The sequence below is a fragment of the Aquila chrysaetos genome, chromosome 10, assembly GCF_900496995.4.
Source record: "Aquila chrysaetos chrysaetos chromosome 10, bAquChr1.4, whole genome shotgun sequence".
Taxonomy (NCBI): domain Eukaryota; kingdom Metazoa; phylum Chordata; class Aves; order Accipitriformes; family Accipitridae; genus Aquila; species Aquila chrysaetos.
In genome coordinates, this window is record NC_044013.1 from 42,913,204 (window position 1) to 42,934,362 (window position 21,159).

The 21,159-nt window shown below is 49.1% G+C and overlaps 1 protein-coding gene and 1 long non-coding RNA gene across 3 annotated transcripts in view; both read right to left on the bottom strand.

Moving 5' to 3' along the window:
- Positions 1-4,235, bottom strand: part of MNT (MAX network transcriptional repressor) — a 46,758-nt gene extending 42,523 nt beyond the window's left edge. The window contains exon 1 of one of the 2 annotated variants that reach the window (XM_030029140.2): positions 4,134-4,235. In XM_030029140.2, the coding sequence (XP_029885000.1) occupies positions 4,134-4,212 (79 nt within the window). In that variant the 5' untranslated portion in view covers positions 4,213-4,235. Of the gene's footprint in view, positions 1-2,152; positions 2,334-4,133 lie in introns of those variants that run through there. The other variant, XM_030029141.2, reaches the window with a different exon arrangement.
- A 1,686-nt stretch (positions 4,236-5,921) lies between these two features.
- LOC115347599 overlaps positions 5,922-21,159 on the bottom strand; it is a 48,101-nt gene continuing 32,863 nt past the window's right edge. Inside the window, exon 3 of the long non-coding RNA XR_003925544.2 lies at positions 5,922-7,477. This is a non-coding gene — a long non-coding RNA (uncharacterized LOC115347599). The remainder of the gene's footprint in view (positions 7,478-21,159) is intronic.

Sequence of the window (21,159 nt, forward strand, 5' to 3'; positions counted from 1 at the left end):
GCGGTGAGGGAAGGAAGCCAATCTAGAACGCTTTATTGTTGCCCAAACAGTCTTTCCCAGCTATTTCTCTGCTTGTGCTCTCCCCTGACATCTTCCTGTTACCCAAAGTTCAGGCGACGGGCTCCTCCCTCTCATGCCACACATCTTCCTGGTGCTCACGACTTCCCTGAAGTAGCCACGTTTGCACTGACGCTGCTGCTCCACCAGCCAGTTCGGCCCTGACATGTCTGTTGCAGCAGAAATGGTAACTGTGTGTGTCACAGCAGAACACAAAGCACCCGGTCACAACCGAGGGAGCGCTGCGCTGGGTGCTGTGCAAACTCACCCAGGCAGCTCCTGCCTGGAGCGGGCTTTGGTATAAAACAGCATCTCCACACATCCTCGCGTGCTGCTCCTTGCAACTAGAAAGCCCACCCGATTTCTTTTTCCTGGTGCATTGCCTTGCCCACACCCCACTTGGAAACAATTTCTGCCTTCAGGGGCCACCCAACACGACGCAGCCAGGTCACTTCTGCCCCTCCTGCCTCGCAATCGACACTTCTTCCTACGTGTCCCAGACCCTCACTTGTCGCATCCGTTTACAGAACGCTCTCACGGTGTGGGGTAGCTGGATAATAATTAAAATCTTTTCCAGCAGCAGAAGATATAATAAACGGCCCTGCTTAATACCAGTTCTCCAAGGTTTAACCTCTGCTACACCCAGAGCACAGCCACCATCTGTGAGCCACAGAGCTGCGGATACGAAGAGCCACTGAGCACGCCTGAGGAGAAAGGCGATGAAATTGTCAGGGGCTTAACAGAGGCGCACGGGGCTCCGTCACGCACCCTGCTCGGGGCTGCAGGGGCAGCTCCCGCCTCGGCTGGGCTGGGAGAAGAGGACCCCCATAGTCCGTAAATCCACGGTTTTTGTTTCTTATTCAGGAAGCCTCTTGCCCCTGCACGTCTCCGAGCTGTCTTGCTTCATAACATCTACTATCTCCTGCATGACTCATCACTGAAACAATGGGTTTGCAGCTACAGCCCGGCAGTGACACACAAAGAGCTGCTGCTCCCTCCCGCTCCTGCCGCAGGTACACGCTCGTGTCACTGAGCTAATGCTGCATCACAGCTCCGTCGCCCCTTGCAGCGCGCACACCGAACGGAACGGAACGGAACGGAACGATCCGGCGGGGATCCTCCCCAGGAGCCATCAGCAAGGCGGCGTCTCCGCCGAGCCCGGCCGCCGCTGCCAGACAGCCGGGCCCCGGGAGAAGCGGGGAGCCCGGGGCAGGGCCGGCCGGCGCCCGCTGCCGCAACGACGCGCACGGGGGCCGGCGGGGGAGAGGGGCAGGGCGGGCGGGCGGGCGGAGCCGACGGCGCCGGGGCGGGCGCTGCGGATCGGCGGAACCGGGCGGCCGCCGCGGGGGCTTCCCCGGCCCGGCGCCGCTGCCCGCCCCCCCCGGGCGGGCGGGCGGGCGGGGGATCCCGCAGGCCCGCGCCGGGTACACCCGGCGGAGCGAGGGAGGCCGGGGCCGGGGCCCCCCGCCGGGGATGGGGGCCGGGGGCCGGGGTCGGTCGGTCGGTCGGTCGGTCGGCCGCCCGGCGAGCCGGGGCCGGGCCGGGACTCCCCGCCGGGGCGGGCGCCGCTCCACCGCGCGCGCGGGCGGGCGGGGCCGCGCGCACGTGGTGGCGGGCGGCGCCTGGGCGCGTCACGCGGCGCGGCCCCGCCCCCGGCCCCTCCGCCGCAGCCGCCGCCGCCGCCGGCGCGGGGACACGCAGCGCGCGGCGGCGGCGCGCCCGCGGGAGGGGCGGGGGCGGCCGGAGCCCCCCCACGCACCCCCACCACCCCCCCCGGCGCGTTCCGGTGGACCGGGGAGCCCCCGCCGGGGCCGCCTTGCGCTCCTCCACCACCCCCCACCCCCGCCCTGTCACTTCCCCGCGCGGCGGCAGCCGCCCGCCCCGGGCTTCCCCCGCCGCCGCCGCCGCCCCCGGCCGGGCCCCGGCGGCAGCGCCTCGCAACCGGCCGCGCCCCCGCCCGCGGCCTGACACCCCCGCCCCCCCCACCTCCTCCACAAGCTGCCGGCGCGGCCGGGCCGGCGCCGCCCCCGCCGCCGTCCCCGCGGCCGTCCGCGGGCTGTCAGGCGGCGGCCCCGGCGCGGCCCCGGCCCCTTACCACGTGCGGTCTGCTGCTGCTGCGCCTGCCACTCCAGGAACCGCGCCGCCTCCAGCAGCGTCTCGATGCTCATGGCGCGGGCCCCGGCCGCCGCCGCCGCCGCCTCCCCGGTAGCGCGGGCCCGGCCGCAGGCGCCGCGCCGCCCCGCGGCTCGCCCCGACGGCAGCAGCGCTGGCGACAAGATGGCGGGCGGCAACAGAAACACAACAGGCGGGCGCTGGCGCGGCCCCGCTACTACGCGGCGGGCGGCGGCAAGACGCGGCGCGGACCGCTTGGCGCCGCCCGGACGGGACGGGGCGGGACGGGACGGGGCGGCCGGCCCCGGCCCGCCTCGCCGCGGGGGCGGCCCGACGGCCCCGACGGCGGCGCGGGGCGGCCGCGGCCGCCGGCGCGCCCCCGGGGCGGGTGCCGGGCGCGGGGGCTGGGGCGGGGGTTGGCGGCGGGCGCGGCGGGGGCCGGGCCGGGCCGGCGGCGGCCGAGTCCGGCCGCCGGGTTTTGCGGGCGACCCTCCCCCCGCAGTGCGCTCGCGGCCCATTACAATATGTCACGGCGGCGCGGGCCAATGGGCGCGGAGGACAACAAGGCATGGAGCACCTCCACATGGGCGCCCCGCGCCGCCGCTGCGCGCCTTAAAGGGGCCGCGCCGCGCCGCGCCCCACCCGCCGCCGCGGGCGGCTGAGCTGCCGGAGGCGCGGCGCTCCCGGTCCGGGCGGCGGCCCGGCGGCTGCCGGCTCAGCCCCGGGCGAGACGCGGGCACGGCCCGGGGGGGCGGCCCGGGAGCGAGGGGGTTCGCTTTCCCGGGTTCCGCTCTGCCGGTGCCGGCCGGGCTCCGGCGGGGAGCGCGGGCGGCGCGTCCGCCCCGTAGCGCCTGCCTCCGGCGGGAGGGTTTGCCCCCAAATGCCCTGAAGTCGAGAAAATAAAAGACCTTTTTCGAAGCGCACGTCCCCTACGTGCGGACGCGGCTCGGCAAGGTGATATCTGGAGCCCACCTGAAGTCCTACGGCCGCCCGCGAACGAAAGCGTTGATCGCCAACGGGCTGGGATCTGGGCACGGTTCTCCTGGCAGCAGACCCTTCTCCAAGTTCTGTCCGCTGCGCCGCTTCGGCAGAACCTTTCCCGAGCCGCGCTCGGTCACGGGCGACGAAGGGCTCGGGTGCGTCCATCTCCCCTGCCCCGCACCTGGCGCAGTGGCGGCCGCACAGAAAGGAAAGGCCAAGCCCTTTCTATTGAGCAAAAAGCAAAGAAAGAGGGAGCCTTCGGAAAAGCGTCTACAGAAAGTCATCGCATGTAGCGCCCGCTCTTTCGGAAGCACCTCACAGCGGAGCTGAAAGTGCTGCCTATGGTTAACGTTAGCTAATGTTTTCCTTTGTCAGGCCCTTTTTTGAGTAGCTTGCAAAACTAAATTAAACTTTAATTATCCACACCGAAATTTTCCGTGCTAAGCATCTGCATCTGATTGACATCGCGTTTTGGGCTGGGAAAAGATGCTGAAGTAAAGGAAAGAGAAACCGAGTAGAAAAAACAGTGCTTCTCATGGAAGGAAGGGGATGGAGAAAGAAAAGATTTTCAGGTGGGAATTTTCATTCTGCTTAAAAAAATTCAGGAATTTACAGACCAAAAACTACACTGAGGAATGGCCACTGAAGGTGGCAAAACCAAACCCTCGTGAGCTGGGCCGTACCGGTTCGTGGAGCTCGGGGCTGGCTTCTGTAGGTGCACCCGTTCCACACCGCCTGCACCAGCTGGGCAGGACGTTGCCTCGTCCTCCTCGCTCAGCCTGTGGCTGATGGCCTCACTTATGGCAGGCTCATCAGATTTTTCTCTGCAGATGGAAGCAGTAATTTCCTCCCGGGCTTTGCCATGAACTCATCTCTGTGTTATCTGAATACTTCACAACATTAATGAGCGTATCGTTATCACTCACGAGTGGAAGATGCAGATAACAACTGGCTGTGAAAGCCAGGCTGAAGTAACTACTCACCTGGTACCACCAGGCAGTTGTAGCTAATGGAGGGACGTGCTTCATTCTTCAAGGAGCTTCTCGCCTGCTTTTCGATCATCTGTGCTCTTTCTGCAAACCGCCTCAACCCGCTCCTCACAACTTCTGCAATAAATGACAGAGTTTTAACAACCTGAATGCCCTTCTTTAGCCCAGCCCCGATTCTTTAGAGCGGACGTCCAGGTGGTGTACCGAACTCAGCAGGGGGCCCGTATAAAAAATAGTATGATTACCAATATAGGTAAGTCATGCAATGCACGTACCCTTAAGGAGCTCAGTAAAAGCTACTCCAGGGCAAACTTAATCTGACATTTCCCAAGTCCTTCCTTCTGTAACCTGGGGACATTTTTAGATACATTTTGCATGTGTCGTATATGTTTGTATATGTGACCTCCAAAAATCAGGTTCGTCCGATCATAGCAGAGGAGCCAAGGATCAAATGGCACCTTGCAAACCAAAGCTGAAGAACACCAGCAGAGTGCTGGGCAGGACAGCCTGCAACTCGTGCTATTTCTGTTGTGCTTATTACAGGGCTATCAGACTTCAGGTGTGGCGCTTCAAAAAGCAGGGCATTCAGATGACAAGGTAACAACAGCAAAAAGGTGACTGCGACTGTCTATCTGAGAGGAACAAGGGTTGAAATCCACACCTGGGACACACGTTTGTTGTGGTTGTGGTCTAAGTCGATGGTGTGGGCTGCAGTTCTGTAGACCAGGTCTACGTGTGTACGTGCAGTAAACCACGGATTCATTCGCCAACCATCTCCCTCTTGTCTTTCATACCGTGCATAATCCTACAAACCACACAGGTTTACAGAGTGTTCTTCTAGATGGCCTCAGTTTTAAGAAGGAGTCGCTATTCTGCCATCAAACTTGCTTTACAAACAGTACCTCTCAACCACAGACCTTGCGCCCTTGCAGAGAGCCACAGTACCTGCCTGCGGCTTGACAGCACAGCTGAGAGACCCGCTGCTGGACCTGCACTCCGGCAAGTGCTACAAACTCACAGTTTTTAGCAGGCGAGAGAAAAAAAACCCAAGACAACAAAAATGAACCATTAGAGGAACTTATCAACAACACAACAGCCAGTGGTCTAAAGCAGTATACTTGTTAGAACACAGCTTTTAAAAGAAACATTTTCACATACGTTTGAATAGTTTAGTCCTGTGCCGGGTTAACTGCTTTAGTAGGAGGCAAAACTTTCCCTCTGCCTGTCTGGTAACATCTTTTGCAACACTTTAATCTCCAAGGAGAGTTGTTTGTTCTGAAACCTTGAGCTCTGTGGGCTCTCGACTGCTAAGCTAGCTCCTGACTTTGGCAGCTGAAAGTATAAAGCATTGCTATTAAACATTCATATTGGAGCAGTGTTTCCTGATTAAATTCATTTATTGTGAGTTTTTGGACCCAACCGATGCGGCAGCTTGGGAACACATCCAAAATCCATCAACTGTGTACTCATCTACCTCTGGAGGATTATACTAAGGAAGGTTTTCGCTGAATCATTTGACCCTGTTACTAGGGACAGCAATAAACCAGAACACTTAAATTATTTGGATCGACTTTGTGAACACTTAGGGAGAGTTTTTAAAACTTTGCGTATGTGCTAAACGTACAAAGAGGTCCAATTTCTACCCCGTTACGCCCCCACGCTTGCGAAGAGCAGGCGCTGGGCTATCTATACCACCCAGCCGAACACAGACTTCGGTTCGGGGGCTGAGGACACCGAGAAGCAGAGCAGCTTGGTCTGAAGTCAGAGCCATCCTTCCCCCCAGGCCGCCCGGCCTCATGGACTCTGCTCTGGGTTTACGCTGCTCTTCCTTATCTGGGCTGCTCCTGACAAGAGCCCAGGGGCAGGAATCACTTGCAGGACGGAACAGCCTTCCCAGGGAGAGAGGGCTCCTGCAGCTTCTGCTGCGCAGCTGGAAGCACTGCCGATTCCTCAGGGGCAGCTCTGGAGCTGCCCGTGTCCAGCCCTTCTCTGGGGGGGACAGGAGGGGTCTCCAGTTTCCAGCTGTCGTTCTGAAACTTTCAGTCAAATCCTCTGACTAATGGTTTTTTTCATCTTCTCCAAAGATTAGATGTAACTTACAAGATGAGCATTTAAAGCTTTTGTTTCCTTTACAAGCATACATAGGTTGAGGTGTGTCTTTTTACCTGTTTTGGGGGAACACCGAGGGCATTTTAACTTCTTATCTGTTTATTATTTCCTGTTTAGTCAGTCCTTTAGATAATATTGGATGATATTCAGATGGTACAGATATTGATCTCTACTATATTCTGGCTGTAGTAAGTTTAAAATCAATGGAGTTAAGCATGAATGAAATTGCTCCCATACACCATCAGTGGTGAATTTGGATAATATCTTAAACGTGAAGCTGGGTTGGGGAAAAAAAACCCACAAAAACATTTAAGCATTTTGAATAGCACAACAGATGCAAAGTCTTATTGTACTCAGTAAAATGCATTTCTTTATTTTCAGGGTTATTGACAGCATTATATATAGTTTGAATGGGTTTAGATTTATTTAGATATAATTATGATCATGATATTCATATATTGATAGCACAGGGAAAACAAACAGTGGTTATAGGTCCCATTATCTTTCCTTATATCCACTGTTCCCCCCCCGAAAAAGAATGACAAGATTTCAAAGGAGATGAAAAATTGCCGTTTTGGGGATGACACTGTTTTACAATGCCACCTATACACAAAATGCCACAAGGATCACTCAATATCCTAAACATCATATTCTATACTAGGAATATGATGGATGTTAAAAAAAAAAACAACTTCAGCTGTGCAAATTTGGAAGAATAACTGCAATACTGCTGAAGACTTGACAATCTCCTTCCTGTTACTCTGCTTATTTCCTTTCCGCCCATGCAGCAAACAGCTTCTCCTCAGAATTTTGGCATCACATGACCATCAGTAAGTTTAGCTTTCTGGCAATATTCATCACTAATACTTTCCCCCCCCCAGTTCAGAAATTACTCACATTCACTTCCTGGCGGGAGGTGCCTGGAGCAGGAGGTGGTTTGAGGCTGGCGAGGAGCAGCTGTTGGGTGTTTGCACTGCGGGTGCAAGGATATTCTTGAAAACTTGTGCTACAGCCCTGAAGAAACCACGTTGCCTGCACACTGCAGCTGGGGAGCAGCCTGGTCTCCACACCTCTGTCCGACGCTCTCACCCCTGACCCTAGCTGCTCATCTGCCAGTTGTGGACAATCCCACCATGTAGCAGTGGCTGGTATGCATGCATCACTTACCTGTTTCCTATTTTTTTCTCATCAGGAAGGAGCTTTTATGGAATATCACTTCCTGGTTGTGCCTGTTGGTAGAAGAAATAATGCCTAAATGGGAGCTTTTTACTAGCAAGGTAAAAAGTTACATCCCAGCCAAAATTATTTGTATTTAATTTGAAATATAGTTGGGTTTAGAGCACCTTGGGTAAGGTAAGCTCATTAAAAGTCCCTTAGAAACCCAGCTGAATTACTTTCTAAAGTTAAATCATTTTCACTATTCATACTATTTATAAATGTTCAAATAAGAATTGGATGAGCAACTCGGGTAATTGATTTTGTGCCACACTCTCACACGCACTTGCATCAGGTTGGATCATTGGGGCAGTGCTAGACAAAGTGATGTGACTTTTCCTAGATCATACAAAACCCCTGTTAGCCAGGGAATCGCCCCCGGCAAGCCAGTGGCCGTGCAGGGACTCAGGTCTGCGTTCTGCGCCCCAGATCATAAACTCTCATAATCCATCTCCCCAGCTCGGGCACCACGACTCGGCTTCCAGCGCATGTGAATTCTGCTCTTCCCTTACTCCGAATAAAGAACTTTTCACTTCGGGCCTCTGAATAATCCTTCTGGAGTCAGTGGGAATACTTGACTGCTTAAAGTTTTATCGCCTGCTTAAATACTTTGTTGCTCAGGGCCTAAATTATGACTGAACATAAATGATTAGATGAGTGTTTATACTCCTTTTTCAGGCTTCACACTGAATAAGAAATTACACCAACTGTACTCACATGAAAGCGGGAGTTTATCTCAATATTTTCATTTTGAAATTAAAGTATTGAACGCAGAAAAACCCACAAGGGTAAAAATAATTAGTGCTCTTTCCCGACTGAACCATTCTGACTTTTTAATCCTTTTATTTATGGTTTTAATGACGAATAAACTCTTATTGTAAATATTTAATCATGAAGAGTGGTTAAGCAGGACTTATGTGATGAATGGGTCTCACACGGATCTGCCGATATGGCTGAAAACTTGCCCATTCTTCCCTGCAGCTGTGCCCGACATCCACCCTCGGGCAGCACCGGGAAGTGCCGACACGGAATTCACAAGGTCTTGGACACTCTCCAGATTCCTCCTGGTTTTACCCAGTAATCTCCATACTGGTCCAGTAACTTCCGCATGACATAAGGACAGCTTGTGTTATGCTGAGGTGAATCTTCCGAAAAATACCTAGTTGTCATCTGGAAATACCACAAGCAGGAGAAGTCAGCGCTTCCACTTGTCCCAGTGGCTATTTACACCCTCCAGTAGAAAGTGGTGCTTAGTTTTTCCTTTGAAGAAGCCTGAATTCAGCTTCCAGCCGCTCGGACTCATTACGGCTTTCTCTGCTATCTTAAGGAACTGATTGTGCAGAAGTACCTTGTGTTTCCTCCCAGAAAACGACTTACATTTTGTAATGCAATTGTCTTTCAATGTTTTGGGTCAGCCAAACAGACTGAGTTGTTTTAAGTTTCTGACTGTAAGGTATATTAATATTAACCCCCCTCAGAAGCATTAAAGGTAGTTTTTCTTCACTCTCCATTTTTCAATCACTCTTGTAGACACCAAAGCCCTGTACAATGTATTAGTGTCAATCACATCAATACAATGTACGTTAGTAAAATCTCTATTATTGCCAAACCAGCCTTAGATACCCAGGCAACCACCTGTAGGGCCTGCGGCAGCATGACAGTGCCGTCACCATTACTGCGCATTTCCTTCTGGCCGCATTCTCCCTACCACTGTTCGTAGTACTTCTACAATGTATGGCATACATTGCTACAGAGAGACTGGTTCAGATAAACTGAACCGAAAAGTCATTCTGGCATTCAGAAATACTTGTTGGGCCCCCGGTGTTCACACTCAGTGCTGGCTTTTTGGGGCGTGCTGCTAATCTGAGCAAATTTGTGCAATCTGAGCATTCGTTCAGGTCTGGATTGGAACTTCCGACGTTGGCCTGTGCTAAAGTGCGAGGCGGTTGATATTAGCTTTGCAGATTTCTAAGCGGGTGAAAACCTGACCTTCTGTTGTTCACGACAGAAGAAGGAAATGCCGTGTAGCAGTAATGGACTGCTATCAGCTGCAGAAAGTGTTTCTGGAATTGTTGATAAATAGTGAGGGCGGGGAGGGGGTGAGGTCCATCCGAAGTCCATAGCCTACATGCTGAGGTCTCCGGGGTTCGGGGAGCAATAGCTGACTAAGGAATGAACGCTGAACGCATCTTCCCAATCTGCTGCGAACAACTGTCTGTGATAAAATACCTGCTCGGAACGATGGAGTGTCATCTACAAAACATGTGGAGAAAGCCAAGTATTCTCTTTCGAGAACTGGATTTGCCTCTACGTCGCTTGGAGTCACCTCTCAGCTGCGTTAACACCTGTGCCAAAGAACGGCACGCTGGCGGAGAAGGCTGCAGAGCGGTTTTTGACACACCGAACCCGGCCGTGCTCTCCTGCCCAAGCGAACCCCAAAAACCTAAAGGTTTATCGCGGACCCGCCTAACCTCCCCGGTGCCGAAGGTGCTTCGTGGCGAGTCCGCAAGGGCGGGGGCAACCTCACGGTGCTGCGCCGAGCGCGACGGCCCGGGGGAGCCCCCGGGGGAGTCCCCCTCGCCCCCGGGGCTGTGTTTCGGGGGGATCTGCTTCTCCAGCGTTGGGACCCGAGCCCGTAAGGCGAGGCCCGGCGCCGGCAGTGCCGGGCAGCCGCCGGCAGATGGACCCCCACGCTGCCGCATCCCGGCCCGGCCGCCCCCCGCGGGGAGCGGGACCCGCCGGGAGCCCCTGCGGGCTGCGGGGGGTGGCGGGGGGAGAACCACCGCAATCACAGGCGGCGGCAGCAGCAGCACAACCCGGGTTCGTGTTGGCAGAGCTCTCTGAAAACACACGCTATGGAACGCGTAGCCTAGCTGGCGGGCAATAACCGGCCTCGGGATCTAGCGATAACTAGCAATGAGTCTAGGACCATGAAGGTGTTCCACCGTTTTCTGTCTCAAAGCCATCATGATGTCAGCACTGTTGCATGCTAATGTTATTTCAATTCTGCAAACATTTCCGGACTGATCGGCCAATCGGGTGATGGTTAGTGGTACTGCACTTAGGTTTCTGCAGCAATACAGGGGGACGGGTTTCTGTCCGAGACCGCTAAGTTCATCTATGGCATCTGAGAGGTCTGCATCCATCACATTAGTCCTCGTCTTTAATGCAAAACCACTAAAAGCTGTGTAAGTCTACAACTGAAATAAAAACAAACCGACCAAAAGAGAATATGCCGGTGAAACAGCCAAGCAAGAAATGAGGATGTGAGAGTTTGGGTGAGTGAACCGTATCTGCCTGGGCAACAGAGAGGGATGTGTACCGTAAAACAGGTCTTGATTTACTAAGCAAGGTGTCAGTACGCAGAGGGCAGTGCTGCCGTCGGAGAGGACGCCCTGTGTTTTCCGCACGTAACAAAGGGGCTGACCCCCGCTTTAGGTCCTTCCCTGCAGAGCCCTGGCCGCTGCCTCGGCCATGCAATCCCTGCCTGGGCAGTGACCTCTGTCCCCGAGTTTATAAAGCCAAGGGTAAGCAGGTGTGATCGGGGCAGGATGCAAAGCACCACAAGCAGCCACCTATTTCCAGCACCAAACAATCACTGTCAATAAACTCACTATAAATGTCAGCCTCAGACATGGTGTCAATAACTTATTGTGTAAGGATAATGCACTGTCTTGGTAAAGGCCAGTGTAAAGACTAGTTTGCTAGCAGGCATTGTGTGATGACAATTACTGAGGGGTTTTCATATATAGGGTCAATCATTTGATGGATGGAAGCTGGTGTATTTAGGTGAGATTATTACAGTGTGGCTGAATAGCGGCATTTGGACCTCTTCAGAGCAGCGTTTCTCAGACATCAGGCTCCTCTCTGGGGAGGCTGTGACCTCTGCGGGATGCAGAGACTGGTCTAGAGAAAATGAGAGGAAAAATATTTGCTGCTCCCTGCAAGTTCATTTAAATTGAGGACTCAGCAAAAGAACACTTAATGGATGTTTCTTGCTTTTCATGATTTAACCAAAGCTGACCCAGCGCAAGAGGATAATCAACACATTCTGCCCTGTTTGCTACAGTCAGTAAAGATGCAGAATATTAAAAATAAAATGAAGTTCTTAGAGAAAATACATACCCATCATCAACGTCTGTACATGACTTAAACCCATACAAGAGTGTATTAAGCTCTTCAGAGACAAAGTCTCTGCACAGTGACAGTGCAGACACCCAGCTAAATAACTTATGTGTCAACATGCTATGTTATTTTTAAATGTACTCTACAATATACGTGTGAAAATTGAAGTTTCTGAATGGCACAAGCCAATTCAATTTGACAAAAGTTCTGAAAAGGATTTTATTTAGATTTATGATAAACACCTGCATGGTTCATAAAAATACAATTTTCCCTTTCTGTCTATAAGTACTCATGCTTGTATTGAATATTTCTATATGGTAATATATGGCCATATTAAATGGAATGATAGCAAAAGCAGGTTTTAAGGAGAAGCAGCTCTAAAAATCATGCTTTGCGCTTGCAGTAGGATAACACTATTGGACACTATAAAATAAAACCTCAATAACATAACATAACATAACATAACATAACATAACGTTAGAAAAGACACACACACCCCCCTTTTTTTAAAGCAGACACTGAAAAGGAAGAGAGTTCAAAGTTTGCCTGTATCTTAAAACAATCATTGTCTGGATCTGTTCTGAGAAGGGCCAGAGCAATCAAACTGCCACAATCTAGTTTAGCAGGCAACGTGCACATAAATTATTCAGCATTCTAAAATCTAAAAATCAATGCTTTATACTGCGTAACCAAGCTTAATGTAACAACCAGAAAAGCAATTTATGAGCAATTTTAGATTAGGTTTTTCCCACAAAACCTCAAAAACTGCAGTTGCAACACGGAACAAGAGAAACGAGCCTTCGCCTCCCCTTACGCACATATACCATTTTGTAGGATACATGCTGGGTTGGCAGCATACACTGTGACTCTTAGCGCTGGCTACATCCTAACCCTCCTCCCCCTTGCAGTATAATTAATAAGGAGCTCTACATAAAATGCTGACCTAAGTCTTTTAAAACGTTCCTGCTCCCTGAAGTAGTAGTACTGTTGCTGCTCGAGCCCTCACATACCTCACTGTCATTTCTAAGTCTTAGCGGGATGAATCACAAAAAGGGAGAAGCAATATACCGTGTCTGCAAACTCCAACCTGTATGGTTTACTGACAGCTGCATCACTGCAATCAACGTAAATAGTAGCTATACATAAACAGACAATAATAGTAAATTCATCTGTATTCCCTCCAGTACCAAGCATACTATCAGGGCTTAAATAATTAATACCCTGGCTTATGATGTACCTTTCACCCCAGGATCTCGAAACACTTTGCAGTGTGTGGGGATGGATTTTTATTTTGCTGGAGTAAATAGGGTAGAGAAAGATTAACTGACTGACCAAGGTCATGCTGCGTGAACATTTTATTTCTGCTCTACCGTTTAACTGGATAGCTGCTGTGACCTTGTAAAGCTAGAAGAAGGCTGCATTTTAAAGCTAACAATGTAAAGATAATCTCCCTTAAAGTGTACCATATGTTTGTGATTAGGCAAAAGAAAAAGCTTCAGAAGAATTGCTGGTCGTGCGAGTATTCACAGTGTTCTCCAGGGTATAATAGCTGGAATTTTCAGTGGAGCCTGAGAGAAGTAGATGCAAAACTCCCCCTCTATTTCAAGGAAAAATGGTTACTCAGCATCCCTGGACTCTGCTGAAAAACCAAGCTTGTATACCTATGGAAGTTTCCCAGTCAGAAAAACTGGGGTGATCAGGTGAGACCATGGAAGGCATGCTGGTCCATTCCCACAGAAGTTTTGATCCAGGAAGCTCAAGATGCCACCACAAAGCCATAAATCAAATATTCTAGCAATGGACACTGGTCTGCATGGGGGAAGCCATTTGGGGTATAGCTGTTAAAGCTAGGCTGACAATCTCATATGTCAGTAAAAGACAAAATGGACTGGTAGTTAAAAAAAAAAAAAAAAAGGCTTATCACCACAAAGGTACTTGGGAACAAATGTGTTCTGCTCTGCTTGGCTCTGGGCTCTGAACACGTGTCCACTCCTTCCGCTAAGCCATGCCCTCGCCAGCTCCGATTCCCCTTACAACAGCCACGTGGGCAGACAGCCGCTCTCAGCACTGTCTGCTTCAGGCCTCTCTGTTCATTTTCTCCCGTCAGTGCTCACAAGCGCACCCGTGGTGCATGCTCTGGTCCAGCCCGCGGCACAGGCACAGCAGCTTGTGCCTTTCCCCACCACAGGCGAACTGCAGCGTGCCGGGAGCCACCGCAGTCCCCTCCTGCGCTGTCACCAGAGCCAGCCCAACGCATCCGTGTTTTAGCTAGGCTGACATCCTCTTGTAAACCAGATAAACTAATTTCCAATGATTTTTCAAGGGGATGAGGATGTTGTAACGTCTGACTGTCTTTTCTTGTGGCCCTAAGCTGGTTCTGCAAAGCCAAGCCAGCCTCAAACACCGAGCAGATGAACTCAGACAAGAGCAACGGGCTGCAGAAAAGGAGCCCCTTGTCTTGGCAGGGAAAGAAAACAATCTTTTTTCTCTGCGCAGCTCCCCCAGAAGTGAGTCAGTAGGCCTGACGAACAGAAAACACAAGTTGCCATAGAAACTCGCATGCCTTCCACCAGGAGGAGAAAAAAATGTAGGCCAATATTTCTGCTTAGCTGGCTCTTGTTCTTGCTGCGCTCCTGAGCCTGCCTGCATCCCCGGGCTGTATGAGCAACTTTCATTTATTTTGCCCCCAGCTGAGAAACGCCCTTGCCCCCACAGCCCTTGCAGCAGGTGACGGGGAGCGTGGGCAGGGGCTGGGCAGTGCCCCCGGCACCGGCAGCGCAAGCCCACCCCAGACAGCATCCTTTCATGGCCTTCACACTGTGAGCGTGGCAGGGAGGGCTGGAAGAAGAGTGAGAGTAATGGGCTTGAAATGGAATTTTTGTGCTGGATTATTCCAGCCACCTTTGACTTAAATAAACTCCTTTCCTCCGTAATATACGTTTCTCATCTGTAAAACAAGGGTGAGACCTCAGCAGGGTGGAAATGCGCACAGGTCATTCATGTATGTAAAACCCTCTGTGATGCTCCGAGGGAAGGGGTCACACGGTGTATACAAACATAGATGTACGCCTGAGCTGCTGCTCCTTGCTCACCCACACGTGTTTTCCATCGAGGCAACACCAGTAGGTAACACTAGAACTAATAATTACAAAACCCGACGGATCGAGCCGGTAGCTCTGAAAGCTGAAGAGCCAGGAGCTGGCTGAATGAGAAGATGTGTTATCCTTGCACAGGCTGTCGCCTAGAGAAAACACAAGTGTCTTTGCAAACACTTTTTACAGTTGAATAGAAATGATCACTGCTGAACAACCCTTTGGTTTATTTTGTTCCCCGAGTGTATGTTATTGTTGGTTTTTACTTCTAAAGGTACACACAGGGAAAGTTCCTTTCCTTGCAGATTGCATAAAGGACAAATAGCCTACTATATATTCAGTGGGCTGTTATACTTTAACTGGACTATAAATAAAAATAATCTGTCAAAGGTAAGAAAATCCACTTTCTCCCTATTTTTACCTGCAATCTTTTGTGACTCCCTTCTAAGGTAAAAAAAAACCAAACCAAACAGAGGAGACATTTGAAACTGCATTTGGGCACAGACCAGCGTACAACCCAGACCAGTGTAAAACCCAGTACGCAGCTTTTGCCCACCAGACATGATCACTCACTGGGTTCTCGGAGCCCGTGATGACACAGCTCTCAGATGGCAGACAGCTGACCCCATGCCAGTCCTGTGCCCACAAGCACTGGCTCCATCAGGAACAGTTAAAGGAAAGTGATCAAAATGATGGAGAAAGCATATTCCTCCAGAGCAAGGCATATCACCCAGCCACCAAAAGCATAGAGAGGATATTCTTCAGTTCAGTTCAATAGTCTCCAGGAAACATATGATCAGGTGCATAATTTAAAAAGCTGCACAATTTTAATGAACTGACTGAGGCTCTTGACAGCTGGAGAGACAGGTGGTGGATGGTAACACCTCTCCTTCTAAAAGGTCTTTCTGGTTTGGGGGGAGGAGGGGAGCATCTTAATCTGCAAGTGATCTATGTCATTTGAGCGGTGATGTGACTGTTGGGTTTAATATGATTTTCAAATCCCTCCAGGTAAAGACAGCTTAATGTAATGATCTACTGATGGTGAATGAAGAAATACCCATAAAAACCAAATTCCTACAACACACTTACTTGAAGACATTCTAGCAGGAAAAGTTTTCTTTTTGCTGTAAAATAGTGAGTGAAAGAAGAATAAAGAACTAACAGAACTGTTTTGTTTGTTAAAAAATAGTAGTCTTCCATGGCACAGAGCCCTCCTACCACAATGAAAGCAATGTAAAATGATGGTTGCATGGATTCAATTCTTGATAAGGGTGTAAACCAAAGCAACATTCTTATAATGATGCTGGTGTTACTGCTTTGGAAAGAACCCAGTGGTTCCCACTTCCAAATGTACTCTGCTCATCCCCTGTAACTGATCCAGTATGAGTACTCACCCCACCATAAAAATGGTTAAGTGAATTTTTAAATGTAAAGACACAAGTCAAGTGCAAACATTGCCGCTAGCATGGCAATTGGTAACTTTGGTTCACCCCAACAAAAAGATTGCCATAGCTTGACAGTACAAGCACAGGCATAAGCTGTGTTTACCCAGGAGATTTTGTCAGCATAACTTTTAGGGTAGATTTCACATCAAGTACAGCATCAAAGGCCATTTTATAGGAGCATAATTGCACCTACACAGAACTGCCCAGCTTAAAAAACCAACCACATCATGCTTGATGTCGCTGTGCTGGCAAAAGCAGGCAGTTCAGCCACACTTCTCCGTGGCTTGCCTGCCCGGCTTCAGCAGCCCTGCTGCCTCCTCATAGCCCAGGCAGCCCTCCGAAAGCTGGCAGGGTCTCTGCAGTGCTCCGCAGGGCACGATACACCCGCTTCCACAGCGTGACACCCGGGCTTCATTCCTGGACCTGCTGTGGCCTTTCTCAGGCTTCTCACCCTTCTCTGTTTACCCAGCCACCGTTTGTTTTGGTGCTGTTTGTTTTTTTCTGTCTTGAATGCTTGTCTTCTATGACATGACCTGCCTGTTTCAGCGGTAACACTAATGATCCCCCATCTTTTCAATAGTTACTGTAATACAGATAGTTAATAATCACTGGTTTTTTTAGATACCTGCTTTGGGAGTGCAAGAGTCAGTAAAACTTCTTTTATAGATAAAAATCACTGTATAAGTTTAACAAAAGTAGAACAAAATTCAAGAGAAACTTTGCAATGTTTTCACAGGGGAAGCAAGACTCTAATTCTGTGGCTGCCACTCTGCTGGATTCAGTATGTGGGACACTTCCCTCTGGGAAGGAATAAGTAAGATAATGTAGAGTTAAAAAAAAAAAAAAAAAAGTCCTAAACTTACTACAAGATAAGGACTTGAGAATATGTTAAAACTCAACAATAGTTTATAGACGGAAGTTGTTTAAAAGTGTAAAATGTCAATAGTGAAGAGCAAATATCTTCCAGTTTATGTTGTCCTGTTTTCAGGACAGGTTTTCATTTTCATATGATGGGAAGTTTGATAAAGTTAAGTGTAAATGCAGTATGAACTAAAGCATGACATAACATCAGCAGCTCCAGCACTGCTTTTTTCCCAGGCTGGACATTTGCCGGTTCCCATTGCTACTTCTCTGTGTGCTACAGCAGCTATTTCAGTGCCTGAGCTCTGTGCACTGGAGTACTAAGTCCCGCATGTCAAAGTGATGCCACCACGTCGTGTTTTCCCAGCGGCAATGCTGGCTTCGTCTTCCTGGTAGAGGGAAGCGGCTCATGGTCCTTCTCAGGCTGCTCCTCACTCTGCTCAAGAAGCTGGCTGCCCTCCCATCCAGCAGCTACCACTGATGAGGTAGCATGAATCAGCTGAACTCTTTTGACCTAAGAAGGTCAAAATTTTGCAAACATAAACCCTAATCCTGTAAACAGCAATGCATAGCGATTTGCTGCCCCAGTTCATTTCAAGGGGCAACTCGCATGTGACTTCAGTCCCTTACATGTAACTTGGCTGAAATCATACTGACATCTCAACCTTACACATGGAGTTTGCCATTTGGAAAGTATCATCAGATCTTTAAAAATATAAAAATCATGCAGAATTACAACTGAGAAATCCTTCATTCAAAAAGAAAGCAAATCTTTCCCTTCACAGTTCTACAAAATAAATGAGGAATATGATCCCTTTGAGAACGTAGGCTCCAGCCGAGCAAGGTGCCTTCGTTTTAAGCACAGGACTATGATCTTGAGGTCAGGAGCAGTGCTAAAGCTGAGTCCATGCTTACTTGCTGGGCTGAGGCAGATCTTGATTATTTTATTGCTTCCCACCATCTTCCAAAAAAAAATTTAAAAGTTTAAGGTAAGAAGTGAGAGTCCTCTCTCCCTTTCAAGCTCTCTGCTTATGACAAGGTATTACTTCTCACCAAAATAACCTATGAAGTCCAAAGATTTAAGTTTGGCTAGAAGATTTAAGTCCGGCTAGAAGATTTAAGTCTTTCTAACAGTAGATGTAGAAAGTAAGTAACGCTATTCAAGCATACACACTATGTTTGTTTTTACACTGAAAGGAATAGTATAAAACAAGAACCACAGAGGAAATTTTATGTTCAAGAATAAGTAACAGGTAACCAACTTCCCAATATGCTGATTTCAAATGTTACTCTCTGTACTGAAGTTACCAGAGTTACCTCATATGGAGAGCTTTACACGTTGAAAGGAAGAGAGATAATTGGCGAGTGATCAAAGATTTCTGCCTGGTAATTTACGATCATTTTGGGGCAGGATTCCTGCAGAGAGGAAAACCAGACATCAGTAGGATGCTAAATGATAAAAAGCTCCTATGGAGGCAGTTACACATTCACCCAAATCTCCTGTAAAAATGCATCAATCTCCTAAGACTTATAAACTTGCTTTTCTGTAAAGGAGCCTTGAGGTCAGAAATGTGCATCCTTCGCGTACCACAGAAAGAGACACTAATAAAGATTTTTCTCTCCTTTCCACACTTTTACTGCCAGCCAGCCATTGTGTCTCTTTGACATGCCTGTGTTTTAAAGCCTCTATATTTGCCAGCAGTAGGTGATTGATTTTAATAGTGTGAGTCACATGAGTAAAACTACTCGTATACAGAAACCTGTACAGAGTCATGCCCCTGAGACCATCATCACCATGAAGAGCCCTCCCGGCCCCAGGCAGACACTGGCATGGTCACCAGCCTCCACAGGAACAATGCAGACATGCTGGAAATATGGATTTGATGGATTCCACTGAGACAAGATTATTTTAGACACAAATTTTAACTTACATTTTCTGTCAGCAGAATTTTGATTTACACAGAAGCATTATTTCATAGCTATGTATCTTTCTAGATGGCTTCATGCCCAACACCCCCGCACACCCTCAAAAAATCAGAGCTGGAAAAGATCATGTTTCTTCTGTGCACAACTATGGGAAGCACCACTCACTGGAAAGTACTCAGAAAAGGCGATTTTAATTCAGCAGATACTGATTTCTCACAATGGCTATTTTTACAAGAGCAATAAGATTAATGAAGATTGGTGATTAACCTAAATTGTTCACACTGGAAGGATCAAATAAGCACTGCAAATATGTGTCCCTTGCTCAAAGGTGATTTACCCCCCCCAGCCACGTTGGCTGATGCTCCTCCTGCATCGCGTGAAGGGAGAGAAGGCTGCCGCCGAGCAGCTGGTGCGCTGCGAGATTCGGAGGGGGCTCTCTGGGCCCTTCTGCAGGCCTGACCCCGTGGGTTAGCTTTTACATCACATTTCACTTGGGACAAAAAGCAATAGACAGCATCTTCAAAGCTTTAACTGTGACTCTGTGTTTACATCTTTAGGTCAGGGAAAGGAGCAGCTCCTGCCTTCACTGAGCAATATGGCCTGGGTCATCAAAGCACTGCCAAAGTTGAAATACAATTACTAATGAAGCTCACGCTTCATTCAGACTAACGTAACAAAGGCATTATACATATAACTGATCTCTGCTCACTGGCACAGTGTCACAACATCAATCCAGAAAGCCATCGGTTGAATGAAGGCCCAGTTATGCTGGGCAGTATCCAAACACTATGACAGCTTTTGCCAGATCAGAGTTCACAGCCTGCGCAGACCAGGTAGACAAGAGAAGTGTTACTCCTCCAGATTCACCACTGAGTTACTTGCCCACAGTCAGAGGCATGAGCAGACCCAGAAACTCGGGTTTTTCCTGCACTGCCCATCGCCTTCCCTGCAAGGCCGTGCTCTTCTGTGTATTGCCACACCATGCTGAAAGCAGGTGTCTCCGTGGAGTTGCATTTACTGTGCTGGATTTAACTATCAGTGTTCTGGGGACCAAAATGTCTTTATAATATTAAGAATTAAAAGGAAATGTTTCATGATAATGGAAGGCATGCTGTGCTAGTGATTTCAACTGTTTTTAATAACCCTAGATCAAATTTTTTCTCCCACTTTTTCCAGATTTGAAAGCTCAATTAATTTTGAGCTACAACTCTGTCTATCATTTCAACCACATGTGGCAGAGTGAGAATTCATGCGAGACAATGGTTAATTTTTGGTATCTTCTGCTGCCTAATGACAGGTGTGCTGTCCTAAATAATTAGCTTTCAAAAAGGGATCCCCTTAACCCTTCTCTAAAACTGGTTAGTGATCTCGGTTTTACTTCATTAAGCTCTTGACAGCTCAATGTACTCACATCTGTTACTGTTTGGTAGTTTGATTCCAAGAACACAAATCTCTTCAAGAACTGGCAACAAATTCATCCAGGCTCGTGATGCAGATCAAAATCCATCTGTTTACTAATCAAAAGCCATATTTTAATCACAGTACAATAGTGGTGTCAGCAATATCGTAACTTAGACTTTTTCTCTGCCCTAAATATGATAGGTAGTACTCTTCATTTAAGCTGCGTGTATTTGAATTGGATATTTAAAACACAAGTAGTCTGATATGCAAGCACTTGCATACAGGATTTAATCAATCTGCTTGCACTGGGCTAGGTCATCACGTATTTTGTACCCACAGGCTTAACCTGGAAGTTTGTTACTTTTTTTTTTTTTTTTAATTCCAGGTAAAACTTTGGCCTGATAGATTATCCCACCATATTCATCATTGAACTGTAGCAATGAACTCAACTCTGCACTCTCTTTAGATTCATGGTTATCTCTTCTTCACATCTGGGGTATAACCAAAACTTTCAGGTGCCAGATACACAGACTTTTCTGACTGTGTGTATATGCTGTAAATCATAAACATGCTGCATTTTGTACATGTGTCCTTCCATCCACAGGAGGAACTGGGCTAGGGTTAAATCAGATTTCTTGTGAACAAATAGACTCTTGCCTGCAGGTTGTGTACTTTGCTTTGGAAGCTGGAAACTCTGCAATGAGTAAGGCAGGAACAGAAAATGTTTCTGCAGGACTGAACTCTATCCCTGGCAGCTTTTCTGATCACTAGTGTGATACAATTTTTGTTGCTCCCAGTGAAGTTTCAGGTCTTGCATTTTAACAGATGTGCTCCCATTATAAGAAA